We start from the raw sequence: 22,447 nt of genomic DNA, 5'->3' as shown, positions 1-22,447 counted from the left end.
GTTCTATTCGTCCTTTGAAAACAGTTGTATAATGTTTTTTTGTGGCTCTGCAGGAGCTTTGACAAAAATAGGAAGTAACAGAAAACAAGCCCTAATGATGTTGTGATGATCAACCCAGGGGACTGCAAATTTATTACAAAAAAAACCTGTGCTTGTGTTCTGAGAGATTGACACATACTTTGGAAAAAAAAAAAAAGGATCGATTTTTACCATTGTTTTTTAAATTTGTCTCTTGTGAGTTTAAGGAACTACAATACTCACTGGAGTAGCCCTTTAAATAAAGAATAGAAATATTTTCTTTTGTCGTCCAGTTTATAACAAGTATTACTTATTACACAAAAGATTATACTGTACGTGCCTAATCACTGCATTTCTGCACCCTATAGTTAAACAGTCAATCAGTAGTCAAATATTACATTTTAGTGTCATCTCGTGAGTTTTAGGAGACTCATCAGTACAGATTAGTGACATTTTATTTCTGGATACCATTGTGTTACTTGTGTTAATTTGTGTATTAACACAAGGGGTAACATACTAGTGCAACTACACACATTTAATTTAATGGATATCAGTAATTTGGATGAATAATTGTAATTGTAGATGCATACAGTATATGAACTAGTTAAGGCAGTTTGTACTAAGCCTGATTTTTTTTCTGTGACTGCACAGCAATGGTCGGAGATAACTAGTGTATCTGCATCTTTAAACTTAGGTCATCCCCATTTAGTTTACATTTTCGTGATTCAGTAATTCACATAAACTTAAAGTTTTAAGAGTGGAGGGCCAAACATGATTCTGAAAAGCACGAGCTGTGTCATGGAAATAAGGTGATTAATAAAAACGTGTTTAGTGGAGTCATTTTGACATGTAATGCTTTCACATCCACTCGGCTTGTAGTGCTCTCTTTTTGGGGTCTGAGGGTGGATAGATGTCCTCACCTCCTACGAGGAATCTGTAGTATAAAGGGACTTTGGTAGTGTTGATAAGTGCTGAGCAGTGTCCTGCTCAAAGGTTGCACTCTCTGAATCTCAGTGAAGGGCCTCAATCAGACAATCAATCCCACAGAATTTTAATTACTGCCCATTCTTTTTTTATAAAAGTCAAGCACTAAGGATCAGGTTAAGGATAAAGGATCAGATGGTTAATAGAAAAAAAGTTGTGCGTTTGTGTCCCTTTAGTCTCAGGTTGTTGTCTGAGGACACTAGAGGACAAACTCCTTTTCTGTGATATTTGACCTTGTTGATTTAATCTAGGGTTTCAGGTTTTCATCCCCAGTGTAGGCTTGATGTGGAAAAAGCAGTGGGTCCTCATTGTGATTCATGACATTAGCTTTGCAGATTTCATCAATGCAAAGTTGAGGTGTTTGAAAGTCCAAGGCCTCGCTGGGTGATTGTTGCTTTGTCACCATGAGTGACGTGGATCATTTGTGTGGCTCAAAATAACTCAAGAGCTGTCCTCGAAGGCCTTGTGCGTGATCATGGCATGGCAACCACTGGTAAGCAAATGTAAAATCTGTGTGTGTGTTTGAGTTTGTCTGTGTCTGTGTGATTCTGTGGGGCTTAGCTTTGTGTTTCCCTGGCTGCATCTTTATGTCTGTCTGAAAACAGCAGGCAAGGTCCACACATGGCCCTGAAGCAGCAGGCTGGACGGCTCCCGGCTTCGATGACGGCAGGGTCGTCTCTGTGGCAACAGCCCTGACTGACTAGATGGAAGGTTTGTCTGGGAGGGGTCAGTCAATATCTCTCCACCCAATCCCTTCTCCCGTCGCTGCTCTACAGCCCGGAGTCCTTTAATATAAAAATAGCTTTCCTCACTCTGCCTTCAAGCTTTGCCTTCAGAGCACACACACACGTGTGCAAGTCAGTGCCACTGAAAATGGGAGAAAAGTTATAACACTAACACAGAATGATCATGGACACCTTTTAGACAGTCTTGTCCATGCAGCTGCTGTGTTTTTAATCAACTTGCCTGCTTAAATAAAAGTTAAAGGTTCCTCTGAGGATAGAACATGAGGACACAGATGGGGTTATACTTTCACCCGCGGAGATTTGTGTTTGAGTGTTACCAAGAGTGAACAACCCCCTGAGCGACAGCACATCTGACCATGCTGGCTTCCACGCCACAGTATCTCACGCTCACTGATGATAAGGTCATGTGGAGCTATTTCATAATTGTGTGACGACTGAGCTGGCATTGTGTAGTTATGTAATTAGGAACAATGAGTAATAGGTGTCAGTATCATTGGACATTTTTTGACAACAATACCCAATGACTAAAACATTGTTTTCGAATTACAGCATCACATTTGGGTTTGTTCCAATTGTGTACAACAACATTTCTGATTATTATGTGAACTGCACGTGTCAGTGAGTATGTTTAAAAGCTCCCCTGCAACAGCTCTTTGACATGTCTGACCCTAGACAGCAGCGTCAGCAGTGCAGTGATACAGTAGCAGCTAAAATGTATACTGTACACTGCTTGATGTGGACCAGATCTGAAGAGATCAGCGTAACCCGATCTTTCTGTGTCATGACATCATTCCTCTGAACGGAGCGGCTGTGTATTTGAGGAGCTCAGGGTCATGGATGTGATGTGTCATTGATGTCACTGATGTCGCTGCAGCTCCACTTTAGGCTCAAAATACCCAAATGCGTCTTCTGCCTTTTTGCAGGCAGCCGATAGATACATGCTGATTATTATTGATTTATTAATCCGGATCAAGAGATCATTTCTTCTGATGAGAGTGAATTTGTCATGTACTAGTAACACCAATGTAAATGTAGTGAATGGTTTCTTATCAATGTAGAACTTTGTATTTACACTAATAAATGACACTAAAACTGTCATGATTCCTGGTTTCAAATAAAGTTTTCACACCTCCCCCTGTAATTATCCCTTTAAAATACAACACCTTCCATTAACAGTCTCTTAAAAGTTGCCATTTACACCCCATTTTGATTATTTAACTAAATTTATTTTTAAAATTAGATTTTAATTTGTATTTTTTAGAATAGTAATTTCTGGCGCGTCTGATAAATAAAGGCATCACGCACACGTCAGGAAGTTAGAATCAACAAATTTTATAATGACCATGACTAAGAAACCGTGAAACGGTGGAGGACAGAGTGTCTTACCAGAGAAGTCAAACAATCTTTCTGTGTGACTATTTATATTGTGATTAATCTATGTTGAAACTGAAAATCATATATCAGTTTATCCCTAGTGTATAAACACTATTCTAACTAGATAAATTCTCAAGCTCACTGAGCTTTGAATTATTGAAATGTTACAGTAAGAGAAGGTTTTAATTTCCTGTCCTGATTTTCTGAGCATTTCTGGGTAAAACCAAAATTTTGATCAGAATTTGAAAACCACTGTGCATTCATAAAGAAACCAGTGGTTACTGTACAGCCTTCAGGTGTAGGTGGGAATGCTCTCTGACTTTTCTTCCACGAGTGGGGGTCTGTTGTCTCACATGTCTAAACCTATTGTTTAGATTAATGGAGATAATCCCAAACTCCCTTTTCCACCACCTCTTTCTTTCCTCTCTCCTCCTCCCTCTCGCTCTGCTTTGTTTAGTAATTATGGGTATGTGTGTGTTAGAGGTTTGTTGGAAAAGAAACCTCCGTCTATTTTTATCCTGCTCGCTGCAGCAGAAACAGGAAATGGAGGGCTTTTTTTAAATGAGCGCTTTAATGTCAGCACGTGCCATACTTTGTTCTTTTATTCATGGCACACGTGACAGCCACACAGGCCATCTGTGTTTCTATTTCACTTTATCACTTTTTTTTTGGGGGTCCACCTTTATATTGAACATGATATCTGTCCTTCGCAGTGTTGCTTGTTTTTGCTATCAAACATATTGTCGTTCATCATCACTGCCATCATTCTGTCCCTCACTCTCCATCTCTGCACTGCCTTTGTGTTTTAGTCAATGTTAACTGTCTGTGTGGTGTCTGTTCCCCTCCGTCCTTGGTGGGATGTCTGCTGCCGGTGTGTTTTCTACATAAAATTAAATTGACTCAGGCCTCCTTCTGAGCTGGTTTCTGTTGTGCATTACTGTCCCATGTTTGCATCTGTTTAGCCTTATTCCTACTGCTGCTTCCATTTTTGACGTTGCCCCTTTTCCTGGCTTATCTGTCGCCCTGTGACTCTGTTGACCGTGTGAGCCTGTACTGCTACTCCATCAGTCTTTAAACCATGCCTCTTTCTGATTCCAAAACATCAAACAGCATGTGTACACAGTAGACTAATTGCAATGCTTACTTGACCTTTTAAAGGAAAGCTGGATTGAAGGAAATTTCTCAGTTTATGCTTTTTTTTTTTTTTTTTTTGCTTCTATTTTGCCCCATTTTTGATGCATGCCAGTGTTTGCAGCCTGTGAATGCACTGCTGCTCTCTGTCTCCCCACTGTGGCCTTGAGAGCTTGGATTATTAGACACGGTCAGCTCGTCAATAAACAAACAGCCAGCCACCCATCACCCATTTCCCTCTCTGATCAGATAGTGGAGATCAATCTGTGGGGGTTTATCCATGTTGAAGGAAAACAGTATGAGCGTAATCCACAATGTGTTACAGGGAGAGGAACGCCCACCAACGGCCATAGCGTCCAATCCCACAAAGCAGTGTAGAGGGATTAATCCAGATTATCTGCCTATGCTATTCTCAGAAATAAATGAAAAATCTCTGCGCCAGATTAGGGCTCAAGGAATGCTAAAAAAAGAAGCTGATGCAGGCATCACATCACATGACTGCTGTTATACTGACTTATAATAATTACTATCTGTCACATAGTTGTTGCTTGGTGAAGTATGAGCTTGAACATCTATTCTTTTCATTTTTTCCTTAAGCAAACTTTAAAAACAAATCAACTGAGAGAATCCTGTTTTTCTTAGCATGTTTTCAGGAAAATGGATTCTAATTAATTTCACTAAGCTAGAGTGAATCAGTTTTCTTTTTGACCCTGACGCCAGTGGGAACATCTCTTGTATTATTTGACCGTAGCACTCATCTGTGCTCTGGTCAGCAGGTGGCGTCAGTGAGAGGAAACATCTCACTGACTGCCTGACTCCTCTCTAGAGGAGCTGTCCATTCAGCACCACTCTGTTCACTGCTTCTCCTCAGCAGGCTCTACAGAGCACGGACAGGAGACAAACTACCATGAGAAAAACACTAAATGAATAGGCTTGTTCATGTTTCAGTATGAGAGCTGTTTTTCAAGTGACTGCATGTGGCTCTTTATATTTTGGTTTAACATATCTGTTTTTCAGTTACTATTTAGGTACAGCCTTGATTTTTCTTTTCCAGTATTTTTTGGGGATGCAGGGGGGGGGAATATAATGTCCCAGTGACCTTCCCTGACTGTTTTGATAGATTCTTTTTCCAAAGTAATATTGATAGAAATTAACCATGCATGCCCCTTGATGCATCAGTCGCATTAGCAGAGGAAGCTGGGTCAAGATGTTCTGCTTGTCCATTACAGAGTGAAATTGTCACCAGTCATGGTTGACATCTTACTGCCTGAACTGTGGCCATCCTGCATGTTCCCAGTCATGTCTAATGTGATGTATACTAACATTACTAAGGTGCACCATGGCTGCAGGTATTGTTTTCTGTTTTTTACCCCCCATGAAATTATTAGTAAGCCATAAATAACTAGGTGGGCACCAGATGGACTCTGTGTGAGATGACTTACTGTCCTCTTGCTTGACTGAAGCTCAGGTTACAGCCCTCACTGCTTCACCCTGGGAAGGGATTACAGCGCTGTCATATCTTTGCCTCTCTTCCTCTCCCTCACTTTTCTCTCCCTGCAGTCTTACTGCATTTGCAGTAGCCCATGGGGAGAGACAGTGCTGGCTAACAATAGAGAGAGAGCGTGTTTACCCTCCTGTCAGCTCTTGCCTGCCCTGTGGCTCCACTCACCAAGATCCACTCACTGACCCTCGTCCCTGTGAGAGTTTTTCATAATAAAAGTAATCAAAGTATGGTCTGAGGTGCTTTAAAGAGTCGGCAGTTGCCAGCTATTGATTGCTAGTTATACATTGTTTAATGGGGCCCTCTTCAACCCCAGGTGCATGTGCACAAATATGCAAAGAAAACGCACACACATGCAGAGACATAGATGCACACACATTGCACCACAAACATAGATTTTAATGACTCTAGATGCTGCCTTTGACAAGTGTGAGACAAGAGCATGCCACTGTACACATCACCAAAGTTAGGTGTCGTCTGAGAACTGTTTATCGATCTCAGTTCCAAAACATGTCCTGAATCTGACGTAGGCCCCATTTTCTCTGACAGAAACATTTATCCTCTCAGAACAGGAGCTCAAGTCCAACTGCATTATCTACTTTCCATTATCTTTTCTGGTTGCTTGCCGTCTCTCTGTCAGTCAGTCATGCCCTCACCCTCTCCTGGCAACATTTGCATCTGAAAAAGCAGAGTGAGTGAATGAAGCTCAGTGACTCAGCAGGCAAAGCTCAATAACAGCAACAACTTTATATCACGCTGTGCCAAAACTGATTACTAAGTGCTTTAGTGTATATTGCCATCATAAAACAAATAAAATCAGACAACAGAAGAGTATCAATTAAAGGAATAAATGAGCGACAGTTAACTGTTAAAATAAATGAATCAGTCACTTCATTAAATGAAATTCAATCCCTCGATCATCAGTGAATATGTGTGCCTGGCCAAGCACAATCTCAGCTCTTCTGACGTTGGAGGTTGGTTTGCATTAGCCGTAGTATTAGCCAACCCCTAATGAGGTGTAATTTGCGTGCAGTGCTTTAAGAAGATTAAATGGGAAGAATGTGCTTCACCCTGACCCAGTGCCTGTGCTCAAGTCACCCATTGTTTTTGATGACAGCTTCTATTAAAGCAAATGGTCGGTTGCTCTCTGACCCCTGTTGGCCTGAAAAGGTCAAGGGAAGACATTAAGCAACCGCCTCTGCAACTGTCAGTGGACTATGATGGTGTAAAGGTTAACCCATTACAAATACAGTCAAGATCAGTTTATCTGGTGCTTTGTTTTGGTTCTTGTTATTATTAAAAGTTATTTTCAATGTTTTATCTTATGAAATGACAGTTAAAAAATCCTGAAATGGGTTGCTTATCTTTACTCCTCTTTCTTAATGTAGTAGCACCTTCGGCATGTGGAGTAATACAAAGCTTGACAGGCAAATAATGACGATTAACAAAAGTCCCAGGTTAGATTCAGACTCAGCATCTTGCAGTTATAACACACTTGTTTGCCAGCTAAGAACACTGAGTCGCCATGGTGTCAGTTTAATTAATCATGTATGCAAAACACATAGACAGTTCAGAGCTATAAACACAGGAAGTACCCCAGTACACTCAATTCATTAAGAGATTAACAGGGTGAGCTGCTGATACTGATCAAGGCTGGAGTCCAATACGAGAGGGAAAAAAATTGCAGCAGGTCCTCGCACTAAAAACCCTTCTCAGACAAAGCAGGGGGGTTGGAGGTGGGGGTGGGGCTCGTTGCACAGAGGATGGTATGGCCAGAGGCTAGCATCCTGCTCTAGTCCTCCACTCTGGGCCAGCTAGGCTTATCATGGAGAGAAATAGAGAAAGAGAGCCATCTAGGGAAGAGGACAGAGAGAACAGGAGGGAAGGAGGGAGGGAGGGAGGAGGAGGGTAGAAATCCTGCGCTTGCTCACTGTGAGCACAGTAAGTGCAGCTTTCATCCGCAGCGGAGGACTGAGAGAGAGACAGAGAGAGTTTGAGCGAGCAAACAGATGGACGGTGTTTGACAGAGCTTGATAGGAAAGACACAGTTAGAGAGGAACAGCTACCAGCCATGTTGTCATTTACTTGCAGTTGCTAGCCCTTCTCCTTCTGCTGCATGCTGCAGCTTGCATTGTGAATATTGCGGTGCAGGTCACCTCCTTCTCTTTTGGGAAAACTGAGGAACCCCAGGGAGGTGTGAATTTCTGGCACAAGTGCTCAGCACTGCGGCACCCCGATACAAGTGAAGGAATGTAGCAGAAAGGCGAGCAAAGCCGAATCGGATCATCCTTCTGGGCTTGGGTCCCCAACCGTCAATCTTTCTCTGCATCATCCGCACCTCCCTTCTTCCCTCCGTGCATCTCTCCTGCTCTGTGCATGGGAGGTGAGGGTTTCGCAGGCTGTCAGTCAGCATGCGGCGGTGTGAACGGGCAGCCCAGTGCCCACAACACGCTATGGACGTCAGACACTCCTCGCTGTACTAATGAAAGGCTTCAAGCTCGCCTGGTAAGGCTAAACACAGAGCAGAGACTGTGTGCAGGCTTCTGCTTATCTATTCAAAATGTAACCTAAATGGGGTTTTTTTTTCCTTGTAGCTTTAAGGTCATTATGTATGGAAAGCACAACCCAGTCAGGGTCCAGATGTCTGTGACCATTTTCTGGTATTTTTCTGGACTAGGGCTGCAGTGACATATCATTATTCCAAACCTACATACTCTCGCGGCAGTGCTGGATGTACTGTCAGACATTTGTGCTCTCTAAAAAGAGCACATTAAATACATTTGTGTTTATCTGCCTGTTTATCTTCACCTCTGCATGTCTATATGGTTATGTAAATCTCCAGAAAATGCACCAGCATGTAATGAGGGGTAGATCAGGACATCACTAAGCTGTGACCAGAGTGTGTACATCCAGTGCAGCCAGTTTTTTTTTTGTTTTTTTTTTTTTCCCCTCCCCACCGTGACTGTGGCGACCCTGCTCTGCTCCCCTCTGGCGGGCTCAGTGTGAGCGGAGCAGCTGAGGAGGAGCGCTCACGTGGCTGCCTGGAAAAGAGCAGGCACATGCTGCCTCTGTCTCTCCCCGGCTTTCACTCTCACTGTCTTCCTCGCTTGTTTTCCTGTTCCCTGGTTATCGCACATGGACAAACAGATCCACATCCAGGTGGCCCTACTCTCACTTTCTTTTTTAACCTGTTTTGCTACAGCGTGTGCTCTCTGTGCATTTTTCTGTCATCCTTCCTTCTATCCTCTCCTCCCCTTGTGTTTGTTTATGCTCCTCCTCCTTTTCTTGCCTGATATTTTTAGAGACGAATTACAGAGCACTGCAGGACGAAAAAAAACTAGAGGGGGAGCAGTTTCGGCAACGTGCGTCCCTCTTCCTTCCTTCTCACTTTCATGAGGACCTCTTTTCCCTACAGGACCTCTTCTTTTCCCTAAAGTCTCTGCCTCTCTTTCATTCTCTCTATATTTGTCTGTGCCCTTCGCTCATTTACATCCCTCTCTTCTTCTCTCTTCTTATTTTTTTAGACCTCTAAAACCTCACTTAATCCTTCAATATTTTTTTCTTTTCTTTAGGCTGTGGACTGTAGCTTTGAAAATGTCCTCTCAGGCTTTTATAAAATTAATCAGAGTGAGTGCATATGTATGTGTTAGCCACTGTGTCTTCCTGTTTGTGTGTGAATCTCATCCAGGGCCTCTTTATCATTCTGTAGCACAGGAAGAAACAGTTTCAAACCCGAGTCTGTCCTCACTTAATCTGTTTGTAGCATCCAGACAGACACAGGTTACTTTACACTGTCAGCATCTGGTAGTCTCCTACACATGGGGGTGACCTGTCTGGCTGGCTTGCTGGGTATAGTTTGCATGCCATGCTGTTATGTAACAGCATGTACGTCTATAGTTGTATTGTATCCAATGGGATGCATCTCCATCCTCCATCCTCCAAGTACAGAATGTTACAGTATGTTTTTTGCCTTTTAATCGAGAATATGTTTGTAAATGTTTTAAACATGGACAGTGGTCCAAAGGCTTCCTGTTCAGCTGTGTTTCAGTCCAAGTTGCAGGACAAAAAAATAAATAAATCAATCAGATGATAAAAAGGAATGATAGTGGGGAGGTTTCAGTTCCCCTCATCAATGAGAGGATCCAGCAGAAAGCTCACTGTTGTTATTAGTATTTATTACTCTGTCCTCCGCTCTCCCAGGGACAGTCTGCTACGTAGGCAAAACGGTGTGACTTAGAGGTCATTCCATCAATCAGGACCTCAATCATTGCATTTGTTGTCCTTAGTGTTATAAACCACTAGCAGACACTGGATATAGCAGTTTATTTATCAGCCTCAGATACAGTGATTTATCTGTGCTAAATGGTTTCCAGTTCTCCAGGTACTTTGTTGAACTGGCCATCTCTCTGTGCCTTTTGTTCTTACCATATTTCTGTCTGATGACAGATGAGACAGCTGAAGATAATGATAATAATAAATTAGTTTTTTTTAACACAAATGTGCACAGTCTGCGCAGGGACCTTTAATTATTGTCAAGAAGACCAAGATCCAGAATGCAACACAAACATTTTTCACTGATAATACACAAAGTCCACAAATAAAAAAGACAGATTCAAATAATTTACATAAAATGATTTTTAGACTTTTATGCATCAGCAACAGAAATAACAAGTATTATCAAAACATATGTAAGATTAATTAAATAGCCCATAATATCAACATTGCATACAGTAGGAAGCCTGACTAATGTAGTTCTGACTGAAATGATAGGACTTGCATCAGAAGACTTTTTTTGTTGTTACTATGGTTTCTTCTAGCGTTTCCTTTCTTCTTAGTTATATTTATTGACCGGGTGTGTTTAAGGTAATGATTCCAAAGAGTCATCTTTTGTACTAAAGTGGCTTCAGAAGTATACTGCAAGTTGACGTGAAGGGAAGCGTGTGTCAAATAGTTTTCAGTTGGGATACCAGGCTGCCCTGTTGGGTGTATGTTTGTCACAGTGCATGCTGTGCTGCTGAGAGCCAGGGTGGAGGATATTTTTGCAGCATTACTTACTTGTCAGAAGACAAGGAAGAGATAAGAAGAAGAGAGAGAGAGAATGTGTGCTTGCATGCATGTGTGTGTATGTGTATGTGTATGTGTGAGTGTGTGTGTGAGAGGGAGAGAGATTGCTCAGGATTTGGCTGTGGCCCCAGTGTGGGGATGTTTGCTCTTGATATGACATTTGGTGTGACTTAAATCTGCACACAGATACACACGCACACAGACACAGATGTGCACACACAGCCAACAGCAGCAGCTGTAGCAACAACAAGGCACTGACAGGAGGCTAGAGCTGGAGCTTACTCTCTGCACGTGGCACCGTGGACAAGCTGGTTGTTGCTGCAGGACAGTTGGACAGACTCTTGAATGCAGACTTGCATACATAAATGCCTGTGTGTATCTTTCCCCCGAGCTCGTCTGGTCACTTGTTCGGCTCCTTTATCTTATTGAATGTCACTAATCAGAACTGGTGACTGCAGTGTTATCTCTGCGTCATGTCATGTTCATGAAAGCAGTGCACGACAGAAGTCCTTCTTCTGCACCCTTCAGAGACTGCAGCTTTTAGCTGGGTCACAACCACAAGTGTGCACGTTCTGTCATAAAAAAAAAAAAAAAACATCAAAGACATTTATAAACATTCAGCATCTGCCAACATATGCAGGAATGCCTCAGATCCTCAATTACATACATGCAAACCACACTCCCCTGCATGTATTATCCAGTGCTGCGTTAATAATGTCTCTCTGGGCTATTTTAGACTGACTTGAAAATTGGAGCTCCCAGGCCTTTGCACCAAGAAGATTCATTTCAGTATGTAAAGTATTAGAGAAGGAGAAGGGAAATTCCTTACACATTAACTGTAGATGATCTTCTGGTTTTTCAGCCGGTCCTCGATATCTAATACTGTCATCATAAGTGGCAATTAAACCCCTTTCCTTCAGCCAAACTATTTGTAGTAGCTCAGAAAACAAAATCGTGAAACATTCAGAGTGAGGAGTTTGTTAGGAATGGACTGGGAGGCTTGGAACCAACTGCAGCCTTACAGATAAAGCACTGCACCATCAGACTGGGCCACAATGGAGTTCCAAGTTCACAGCAGGGGCTCTGCAGTGAAGAGAAACCGCAGAATTGTTTCCCTCCTGGCCACAGCTTATTAACTCTCTCTCTCACTCTCACTCTCTCTCTTTTCTCCTGTCCCCTTTTCCTTTTTTTTTTATCACTGCATCCTTTCCACAACCCATTTGTCATCGCTGATTATACTCTATATTGTTCCCTGCTACACTCCTCTGCCAGTACCCAGTATAATAAACCTTTTTTTTTCTATCTTTGGGATGTGACGGGATTTAAGTGATGATGCATTGATTTTGCAAAGTTTCATAAAGCCACTGCAGAAAACAGTGTTTGTGTTAACAAAGTATGAAGAAGACATGGAAGACCTGTTTTTTATGTATAGGGGTTAGGGTTAGGGTTTTATATATATATATATATATATATATTGCATTAATCCCACAGTAAAGAAAAGTATTTTTTATAAAGAAAATGAATATTTTTTCTGTTTTCAGACAATTTAATGTAATGATAAGATAACATTAGCGGACAGACAGGTTTTCCCTGGTCGCAGTCAGCTTCATTATTAATGGACTGGAAGGTGCATTCAGGGACAGTCAACGTGTACCTCTCTCTGACGGATGTCTGATGAAAAGACTTCGCATTAGTGTTCCATATGCTCGTTTCTCAAATTAAGCCTGTTCAAACAATAAGGCCATTTTCCATTAAGCTTTCTAAAAGCATAATCAGGACCCGCTTCCCTCCTCCCTTTCTTGAATCACTGACGCTACTATACACCAGCAAAGTAGCTTCTTGTGTACCAACCCATTCTCACTTAGTACAGTGAACAGTTGTGTTTTTCTCCATGGTGTGGCATGGTGGTAGCTTTGATAGAATGGATTTGCTTTTTATTTAGTCACTGCTAGAGACACTTCAGGGATCCATACACTTTATCACATTTGCCTATAGGCTGAAGCAAACAGTGTAGCACTGCTCCGTCTTCTTATGCAACTAAATGTAATAGCTGACATCATAACATTAAAGCTGCAGGAAGAGCTTCACCTTTAGTGTGCTTCTAAGTTACATGCTTATCTTTTTAAAAACTCATTATTTGACCATTGCACAGGACAATAAAATCATGTGAAAGAAAAAGTAGTGAATGTCAAGTTCTCATCAAAGCCATTTATCATGTGGGCAGGATCCTGAAGTTCCTCATAGTTGTGACAGATAGACCTTGACAGCATCAAAGCCTCCTGTGTGGGATACATTTGTGAAGTGACTAGTGATATCCAAAGTGACCAGTAAAGTGTCATCTGAAAGGTCCGAGATGGCAGAAATTCTTTCTATCTAAAATTAATATCTGATATACAGTACTAAAGTCTGGACCAAGTGCTTGATGAATGACTCAATATTTAGACCATGAAGCTTGTATTTAACACCAGCTTAAGTTAAATTTTGATTTGGAGGAAGTTTTAGGGTTTTGTTTAAATTCACTAACTGAAAAGGTCTCTAATGAATGCAGTGCAGGAATTCAGCCTCTCACTTTCATTTTAGGCCTTCGTCCAAGCATCGTAGCACCTTTGTTCGGTGTGACAAAAATGTAAGAGTTTAAAAATACTCACACTTACATCTTCTCACTTCACCTGGTTTCTCTTTCCTCACACTAAGACCACATATGCACACTCTCTTTCTGCCTCAACCCTCTCTCTGCCCACCGCTCTGTGTCACCCAGCCTGCTTCCTTCCGCCTGTATATCCCCTGCAGATGGCCGTGGCTGTGATTCGTCCCACTGGGACAAAGTGTCCCATAGGGGCTTAATCCGGTTGCCAGTTTCCTGTCCCCTCCTGCCAGTCTCTGACATCTCCACTGAGTCCTTAAATTACCTCACCGGGCCGAGTTGCGCTCTTGAATTTAAATCAGTGTTTAATTATAGCTGCTTTTAAAACAGGTTCTCGTACCCAGAGGTACAGTAGGTCATAGCTTAAATGAGAACCCAAAAATTGTAACAGGCCTGTCACTATTCGGTTGCCACACAGTGAGGATAATTAAGCATTTTAATTAAGCCTGGGACTAAATACTGAAGTTATGCTCTTGGGGCTGGATTTAAATAGTTTTTAGGAAAGGTAACGGCATACAGCACAGTGGTTTCACCTTATATTTACTTGTTTTTCAACTCTACTCTCATACAACATCTCATATAACAAGGAAAGTGTTGCGTCCTGATCTTTCCAACTATCTTCTGGCTGTGAGTAAAATGGAGATATCACCCGACGGGGCCCCACTGATCGCTCTGTCACTCCAAACATGTTCACAGCAAAGTGCACTCTAGTGCTTTGTAGATAACTAATCGTGTGTGTTAATGCTTTATGCAGCAGCATCACCCCGCCCACCCCCACACCTCACCCCCACCCCACTCTGCTCCCCCCCTTACACACACACAAACACACACCCTCCTCCAGCTCTCCCTTTCTCCCTCTAGTTGTCAACACTTCAAGTGGCGGTGCACATGAATGGTTTGACGGGCTGCCATGGTAACTGCACGGCCGGGACCCAGTCGGGCTGACAGATATTTCCGACCCAGCCAGGCTTTGCCGCATTGGTGTTGCCATGACAACTGGGTAAACAGCACACCTTTCTCTGAAAAAGATGGACAAACTTGTTGTAGTCTTTAACATTTAGGGTGTGTTCGGCTGGAATCTGCAAAAGAATTAATAGTGGAAAAAAATGAAATTGAAACCATTAGTGATCTGTCAGTCATCAGAGGTTAAGATGAATGAATCAGCAGTTATAGACCCATGGTTTGTATGGATTGTATGGTTCATTACATACCATGTTAGTGAGTGTGTGGTCAATTTGACCATCTGCGTGTCCCCTGGGTGCAACAACAATGAGAACAGAGGTCCCCTAAGTAGGTCAGTTGTTGGTGTGAGGCTGGGCAGGCTTATCTGGGCACACAGTGGTCCGGCTCAGTGGTCCAGCTCTCTTTGTTCCGCGGCATGGCTCCGCTCAGCGCTCCCACACAGGCAGCCAGCACTGCTGCAGCCCCGGGGTCAAGTCTTTCCAGCAGCACAGCTCAAGGCTCCGTTTGCTTCATAATAGAGACACAGAGGTGATTACTGACTGTGGTAATCTTTATGTATGTGTGAATGGATTACCTTAAAATTACCTTTCCTGGCATGTTCATAAGACCAGACCATGTTTGTCTAGTGTTAATAGGGTATCACTCAGAAAAGAACAAGCATTGGCAGTGCTGTATGTCTTATTTTTATAGTAAAACAGGCTGTGAGAACTGAGTGTGATTTGAAAAAATTACCTTGTATTCAAGCGGTCATCTTTTAAAGAAATGTCTTAGTAGGTTTCACATTGAAGCATGTTAGTTAATACAGGCTGTAAATGCTGCAGTAAGTGTGTAATCCACAAAAACACTTGTAACCCAATAATGGACACCCGTTTCCAGACCTTCAAATACACACATTACACATGGCAATGGATGGAAGCACAATTTCATTTGCATTTTCTTTGGCAAGTTTTCTGGAAATTTGGTTAATACTTGTGCTCCATTTGGATGGAAACCTGTCCAGCATGACAGCAGGCCAGGATGCACAATACCAGGACCCAGAAACTCAGGCAGTTAAATGGAATTTAGCGATCATTAATTTTACTACTTATACCTTAGCCTTTCCTGCTGTGGCATGTCAAAATGTCTCCATAAAAAAAGGCCTATCAAACTTTACTACTACTGTTCTTTATTACCAGAGCTGCTGTAGAATGAAATACCAGGTTTGGATAATTCTGCACTTTTCTGTTCTGTGTTTAATGTTAAGTTATGTTCAAACGCAAGACCACAACAAGTGTGAAGTAACTATCATAAACTTCATGTAACCGCCAAAGGGGAAAGTAGGTTCATCTGAAGTTTAAATCACCATTCCCATATGTATTTAGGAGCATATTTAATTATAAATATTGGTGAACATCAACTGAAGTAAGCACTTTACACTGCAGCAGCAATGATTAATGACCAAAGTTACACTTAGTGATGTTAAAGGATGTTAAGGGTCTGGATAGTACACAGTTTAAAATAGACTGTAAACATTCACAGTGGATAATATTTCATATTTTCTTTATTTATTGGACCACAGTTGAAAAGCATAGGATATTGGCAGAATATTGTGTGTGTGTGTGTGTCTCTGTCTGTCTGTCTGTCTGTCTGTCTGCCTATCTGTGTCTGTCTGTGTCTGTGTCTGTCTGTGTCTGTGTCTGTGTGAAACCACAAAGCCCAGGCTCACTTCTTGTGATTCCGAGTGAGCTTCGAATGTAAAGTGACCTGCATCCCGGTGATGTCAGCCCCTCCATTCATGAAACACATGAATAATTGAGGAAGCAGCAGGCTCAGTGCACCAGCACCAAGTAGAGGTGGAATGCAAAGTGAAAGCCATCTCTTTCCTCTCTGTCATTTGCTCTGTCTCCGTCTCTCACCCTCTCTCTCTCACCCTCTCTCTCTCTCTCTCTCTCTCTCTCTCTCTCTCTCTCTCTCTCTCTCTCTCTCTCTCTCTCTCTGTCTGCTTGCACATTCTCCCTCAATCTCTTTCCATCTATTGTCAGTCTGCAGCCGTGAAATTCTGTAAACGAGGAGCAGAAATCGCGAGAGAAGAGCCTTGCTTGGATACTAGCGGATGCTGTGATCACGCAGATGATCCAACGGCTGGGGGAGCGGAGGAAGAGAAAAGGGGAATGGGAAAGTGCAGGTTGCTAAGAGAGAATGGGAGCTTATCAGCCTCGATTAAACAACGGGGAAAAGAGTGAATGATAGAAAAAGGAAAAAAAAAACAGAGCCTGATCTTCAGCTCTGTGGCTTTTCTCCGTCTGTCGGGAAAATACGTTCTTTTCATCTCCCTCTGCCGCGTCCGCTTCCTCCTCCTTTACCCCCCGTTCTCCTGGCATGCTCCGGAACTCGTCCACCCTCCTCCCCTTTATCTCTCATCCCTCTCTCTTCTCTTCTCTTCCCCCCTCCACCTCCTCCTCCTCCTCCTCTCCTTACTCCTATGCCTCATCCACGGCTCCTGCTGCGTGAATGAAGCCGTCTGAAAAGGGCTGATCGTGGCGGAGCGACTCTCTACATGGCTACAACCAGGTTAGTGCTGGGAACAACTGCCTACCTGCCTGCATTCAGGCAGAATTACATGGAGCCTGCAGAATGATCAGTTTCCCTGCTTGGCAAGATCATCATGTACTATTTGGAAGGAGAGTCCAAAGAAGAGGGGTGGGGGACAGCTTCAGCGCAGACCACTACTGCCTCTTCTTTGGCAGGTGGTGTTAAGGGCGTTGTAAGCTGGTTATTAGGAGATCAGAGCTGGGAAGATCAGTGGCCCTAAGCCTTCTAAAGAAAATCTCCCTGCCTGCCTCTTCTATCTTTTCTCTCTCTCTCTCTCTCTCTCTCTCTCTCTCTCTCTCTCTCTCTCCCTCTCTCCTTTTATCTGGCCAGCTACCTTTTCGTCTTTTAGACTGAGAGAGAAAGGAAAGTGCAGTGCACAGTCCGTGGGATGATCCGCTGGATGAACAGCTCATTACTGGGAGCTGCCTACGAAGACATGGTGGTGTTTGAGTGTGTTACGGTGGCCAATGAGGGCTGTCGCTGCCTTGAGGGCTGCTACGGCGAGGTGTTGAGGGACTGTGTCTTTCAGCAGGGGTATGGCGGTACTGGTGTGTGTGTCTGTGTGTTTGTTAGTGTCAGTGTGCGTGTGCAGAGAGAGTGGATGGGTGGGGTAGGTTGGGTTTATATAATGCATACAGCTCCTGGGTGTATTTAAATGTGGAGGTGTTTTCAGTTTGTAGTATTTTCTAGATTACGTGTGTGAGGTTGCTAAGTTTATCATTTCAGTAAAAATAGAGGGAGCTGTAATGTATTCCTGCCATGTGTGGGCGTATGTGCTCCGTGTCCACGCACGTTTATCCATGTTTATGTCTGCCTCTGTGTACTGTATGCGCATTCCTGGGTGTGCATGCGCAGTGGTTGCTGGTGAGCGTGGTGTTCCTCATGGCCTTTTCAAACCAGGCGGAGCTGAAGGGCCACTGCCAGATGGGTATTTTCCAGGGTCAGCAAAACTGTGAAAACAAGTGGGGCCCTCAGAAAGGCCCGGAACGCTGTTCTATTGTGAAGCTGAGCATTTGGACAGCTTGAGCCGGTTGGATTTAGAGCTTTAGAGCTTATTTAAAGAAAAGACTGTAACAAAGTGGTGCAAGCGGCATGCTTGTTTGTCCTTTTTTTTTTTTCTTTGCACTCTATATGTAAGAACTTGACCTATTTTGAATGACTCTGACATGTGGGGATCCTGTTTGATCAGCACCTTGAAGTCAGTCAGTCGTCTGTCTATGCAAAGCTCTGTAATGCAGATGAGTTCTGTGCTCGAGCCTCTGGGACCAATCCCTCTCGCACAGTATGCAAATGAACATGTGGTGCTGTACAAAATGTGAGATTTTATGTTTTAATAAGCAAGTAAGATGTTAGCAGTGCCATATACAGTAACTGTGGATCAATAAAGCTGTGATTTACTGTCTGTAACCCCATCGTGGACCCATAACATTTGTTATTTTTCTGGGCTTAATTTCAGCCCTGGGTAGCAAAAACCTACAAGTTTGTACTCATGTAATTTTCAGACTGTTAGAAGTTACTGTTCTATAACACAAAGCACATAAAGCATTAGTTAGTATTCTGTGCAATATCAAGTTTTCTTTAAAAATGTATTTCTATATTTATTATAACATGAATGAATGAGGCCTTAATTCACTTGCGTGCCCACATCAAAAGAAATATTGCACACAACTACACAATGCATACATTAGTACCTAAAGATATCATAAAATATCCATAAATTATAATTATGAATATATATACATATCAAGTTCAGAAATCAGTCCTCGAATGTGCAAAATCCAGGCCCTCGTGGACCATGATGCATTGTCTGCCACATTGTCTCCCTGCTGTATTTCCCGCTCAGACAGCATCTCTAACAGCAGAGCTGGTGAAGTATATTTAGTCACACACACTGAATATTTAAACCACTCTCTCTGTTCACTGTTGCTATAGCGATATTCAGTCTAAGCTGAGCTTTGTTTGAGCTTCGTAGTCGTGTGGGCGGTGCTCTAAGTGATATGACTTTTTAATTGTTAAATTGTTTGTCAGCTGTCTCTCTACAGTAAATCGTTCAAAGTAAACGCAGACCGCAGTCTTCAGATCACTTAATCAGTGCAGCTCTATAACTCGACAGCTCGTGTGAGCGATGCTAAAAAAAACACGAAGCACACGCTCTCCTTCACTGACTCTGTTTGACTGCTATATTTCCTATATTTCCAATAAACCTTTTTTTATTTAAAACAAATAAATAGTTTTTTTATCATAGTGTTTTTTTATCATCATTATAGCCCAAGGTATGTTTTTTGTCATGGTTACAAAATGACTAGTGTATCAAATGTATGTAGTCACAGACATGTATTGCACATGGAGCAGCAGCTGTGTCTGTTATTGTACAGCTGAAGAACTCATTGTGCTTTTTCATTTAACTCTCCAAGCATTATAGTGCAGAGATAATGCACCGACAGGTACTGTTGCATTATGTCAGACTCTCAGTGTTTTATTTCATGAAGCATTTATCAACAAAGCGTCTGTGAAAGATGCTTTTGTCTACTTTCTCTGCAGGCTAGCGTCAGCTGCGTGTTCACTCCATCCACACCACCATGCTGGTTCAAAGAGCAAACTGTTGTGTGAATGGATTGATCAGGCTCAGTCATTCATATGCTGATGACGGATCCGTGTTCTCATTGTTTAATGCCGTGTACCTGGAAAGGCGAAGCTGTCCGTGAATTCCTATTCTGCTAAAAACAACAAGTGGAGGTTCCTATAGCAGAGACATCCTGTCAGTTTTTACATGGAGGGAAAAATATGAGCGATTATCTTCTAGTGAATGTTTTAGTAAATGTTTTTTTTTTCTCTCTTACATCTTTTTTAGTTAGGGCTTGCCCTACCATAGCTCTTAATTATTAAAGGTATTGCTCTTCAGGCAACCTTTAAAGAACTTTACTTAACACAATGTAGCCATTATTTTTTATGTGTTCAATATTTGTGTCCAGTGGCAGCCCCTTTTTGCCTAAGAGGCTAAGCCACTGGCTAAACTAGTACAGTCAAAAGATTTTAGCTTTGTAGTTGTGTAATTAGTGTTCTCAGGGGACCCGGATTTAACCTCACACCAGACCTAAACCCCACCCAGTCTTGCACCTTTTCACCCTGACCTACAGTGTGTGAGTGGGTGTGAAGGTGTGTGTCTGCGGCATTTGTTGAAAAACTGACATCAGTAATCAAGTAAAGATGTGCCATGGGAAAAAACCCTCATTCACATTAAATGAAGAAGTTCTCTTTGTCTGCATAGGAGGGGAAGTAATATGTTTATTACTTCCCCTCCTATGCGAGTAATATGTTTATGTTTGTGTGCTTGGACAGTACATTGTTTGCATGAGAACATGCAGTAGTGGTGGATGGGAAAGGGGAGCACAGTGTGTGCAGTGTGTCTTCTAAGTATATGATGGCGTTATGGCAAGATGATTATTATTATAACATAGTGATTGACAGTCTATTTTGCACTAAGGTACTGAAAAAAGAGTCTCACGTTTATTTGTTTATAATTATTGTTCCTTTTTTCTAATAATTTGAAATACCATGTTCTCCCTTTGCTGCTGTCCTTATTGATGCTAACACCTTCTGTTGTCTGATAAGAGTACAAACAGAAGGACACAGTAAAGACAGATCGAGCAATAGAAGTCCCTATGGCCTCAGGGTCACAATCCCTTACTGACTTTCCATTAGGTATTATGGCATATAGTTTATAGGGAACAAACTGGTATGCTACCACAATTACTTATGTAACTAACTTTAATTCAGGAATTAAAAAGAAATAAATATGTGTACCTTTTAGACGTGTCTGCACACATGAGCACCCGTTATCTTATGGGAAATCTGTGGAAAATGTACTGTAAATGAGTGTTTAGTGTTTATGTTTGTTTTTTTTAGGGCTTTTTCATTTTAGATGGATGAGAACAGCCCCAAAAGCTGCTCCCAAGAGTAAGCTGATGACCTGAGCTGAGGACAAAACATTCAGAAAGGCCACAAGCAAATGTATGTTTAATAAGCTGCCCACAGCGTATGATGATGAAATTATACTGGAAGGAGACATTTTATTAATGTGCTGCTCTGACCGAGGAGAACTGTGACCCAGTGTAAGGTAATAGTTCAGCAGTATTGGGCAAACAGAACTGGAGGGCTTCCACCAGCCTGACATGTAGATGATGTGGCCATAGTTCAGTCTCTCGTGTCCTGCTGCATAGTGACCACTGTTGAAAGGCAGTCACTCGTATTATAGCCATACACTGTGTGCATACAGCAATTGGTGTGAAAGCAGCAAAAACAGTTGATTTTAACCTGATCAGGTCAGATGGACAACTGAAGCCAAAGTCCAGTAGTTCTTCACAATAATGCTGACACATCCCCTACAAAGGCCTGCTGCCAGACGATGCAGTGAAATTCAAAGTCTCCAAAGTTGCAGTGCAACAAACAAAAAACAATATTCATATAATTAACGTTGATGCTTGTGGTTTATCCAAAGGTGAGAAAATGTACATTAAGTGTATCACTGAGTGGCAAAAGATATTTATTCTTAGTTTTTTCAGTTCTCAAACTTTGCTTCATGTCTGTGCCTAATTTCTTGCCATGGAAACAGCCGTTGGTCCACCGGGTTTCCCACCATGTTCTATATATTGGAGGCAAGGCCACCGCGTCTGAAATACAGACCACCTCCGCTTACGTCATAAAAAATGAATATGCTTATGAAATAAAACATTAACATTCGAGGAAAAGGCACAGGTATTATCTCACACAACAAAAGCCAAATATTTAATGATTAATGTGGATGTTGTTTAGGAGTTCATCCACAGACATAATTATTCACGAGACAAGATGCTACAGGATCTGCGTGGCTCATCACCTCTGCTAAACAATTTCATGGGGTGAAACCCTTGCCTGGTTCATTTGTCTGCCAACTTGCATTTGTACTGTATGTTTGCGTGAAACAGAGACAGTCTCCTGGCTCAGACAGAGATTATCATGCACGCTGAATATCAGTGCACTCTGCTTCCCATCTTAGTGTGCATGGGTGTTTACATAGTTATGCCCTCATGGATGACACACACCACTTGAAAATTGAGAAACAAATATAAAATACATGAAAACTGTGCCTAAGATACAGTAATAAAGGCCAAATAGAAGCCCAGAGATTGTTTTGCACTACTGAGTAGTCTGGCATTCACCTGCCACTGCCAACCTCAAATAATAAATGGCTTTTAAAGAGAGATTTCCTGCAAATTTATTCTTAATCAGGTCAGTGGGGACTAATCAGTTGTCAGTGCAGAGTACACGATGTACAGTACAGTCAAAATGACCATCCCCTGAACAGAAAACCATTTGGTAATCATATAAATTGATGTCAGAAGCGCCATAATATACCAGACTAGGCATTATCTATCCCCCTGCATTAAACAGCTGCGAAGGCTCTGTGTTGCC

At 42.2% G+C, this 22,447-nt stretch overlaps 1 protein-coding gene across 8 annotated transcripts in view; it reads left to right on the top strand.

Moving 5' to 3' along the window:
• The window catches only part of LOC121187013 (protein Aster-B-like), a 73,901-nt gene that overhangs the window by 29,068 nt on the left and 22,386 nt on the right, over nucleotides 1-22,447 (top strand). Inside the window, exon 1 of one of the 8 annotated variants that reach the window (XM_041046014.1) lies at nucleotides 1,347-1,713. The exons of 6 other annotated variants lie outside the window; for them this stretch is intronic. Coding sequence is in view for 1 of the 2 variants with exons in the window: in XM_041046012.1 (XP_040901946.1) it covers nucleotides 16,962-16,975 (14 nt within the window). In the remaining variant the exon portion in view is untranslated. Of the gene's footprint in view, nucleotides 1-1,346; nucleotides 1,714-16,933; nucleotides 16,976-22,447 lie in introns of those variants that run through there. One more of the 8 variants, XM_041046012.1, reaches the window with a different exon arrangement.

Source organism: Toxotes jaculatrix, chromosome 9 (genome assembly GCF_017976425.1).
Source record: "Toxotes jaculatrix isolate fToxJac2 chromosome 9, fToxJac2.pri, whole genome shotgun sequence".
Lineage (NCBI taxonomy): Eukaryota > Metazoa > Chordata > Actinopteri > Toxotidae > Toxotes > Toxotes jaculatrix.
The sequence above is the reverse complement of the archived record's forward strand: the minus strand, read 5'-3'. Positions and strand labels throughout refer to the sequence as shown.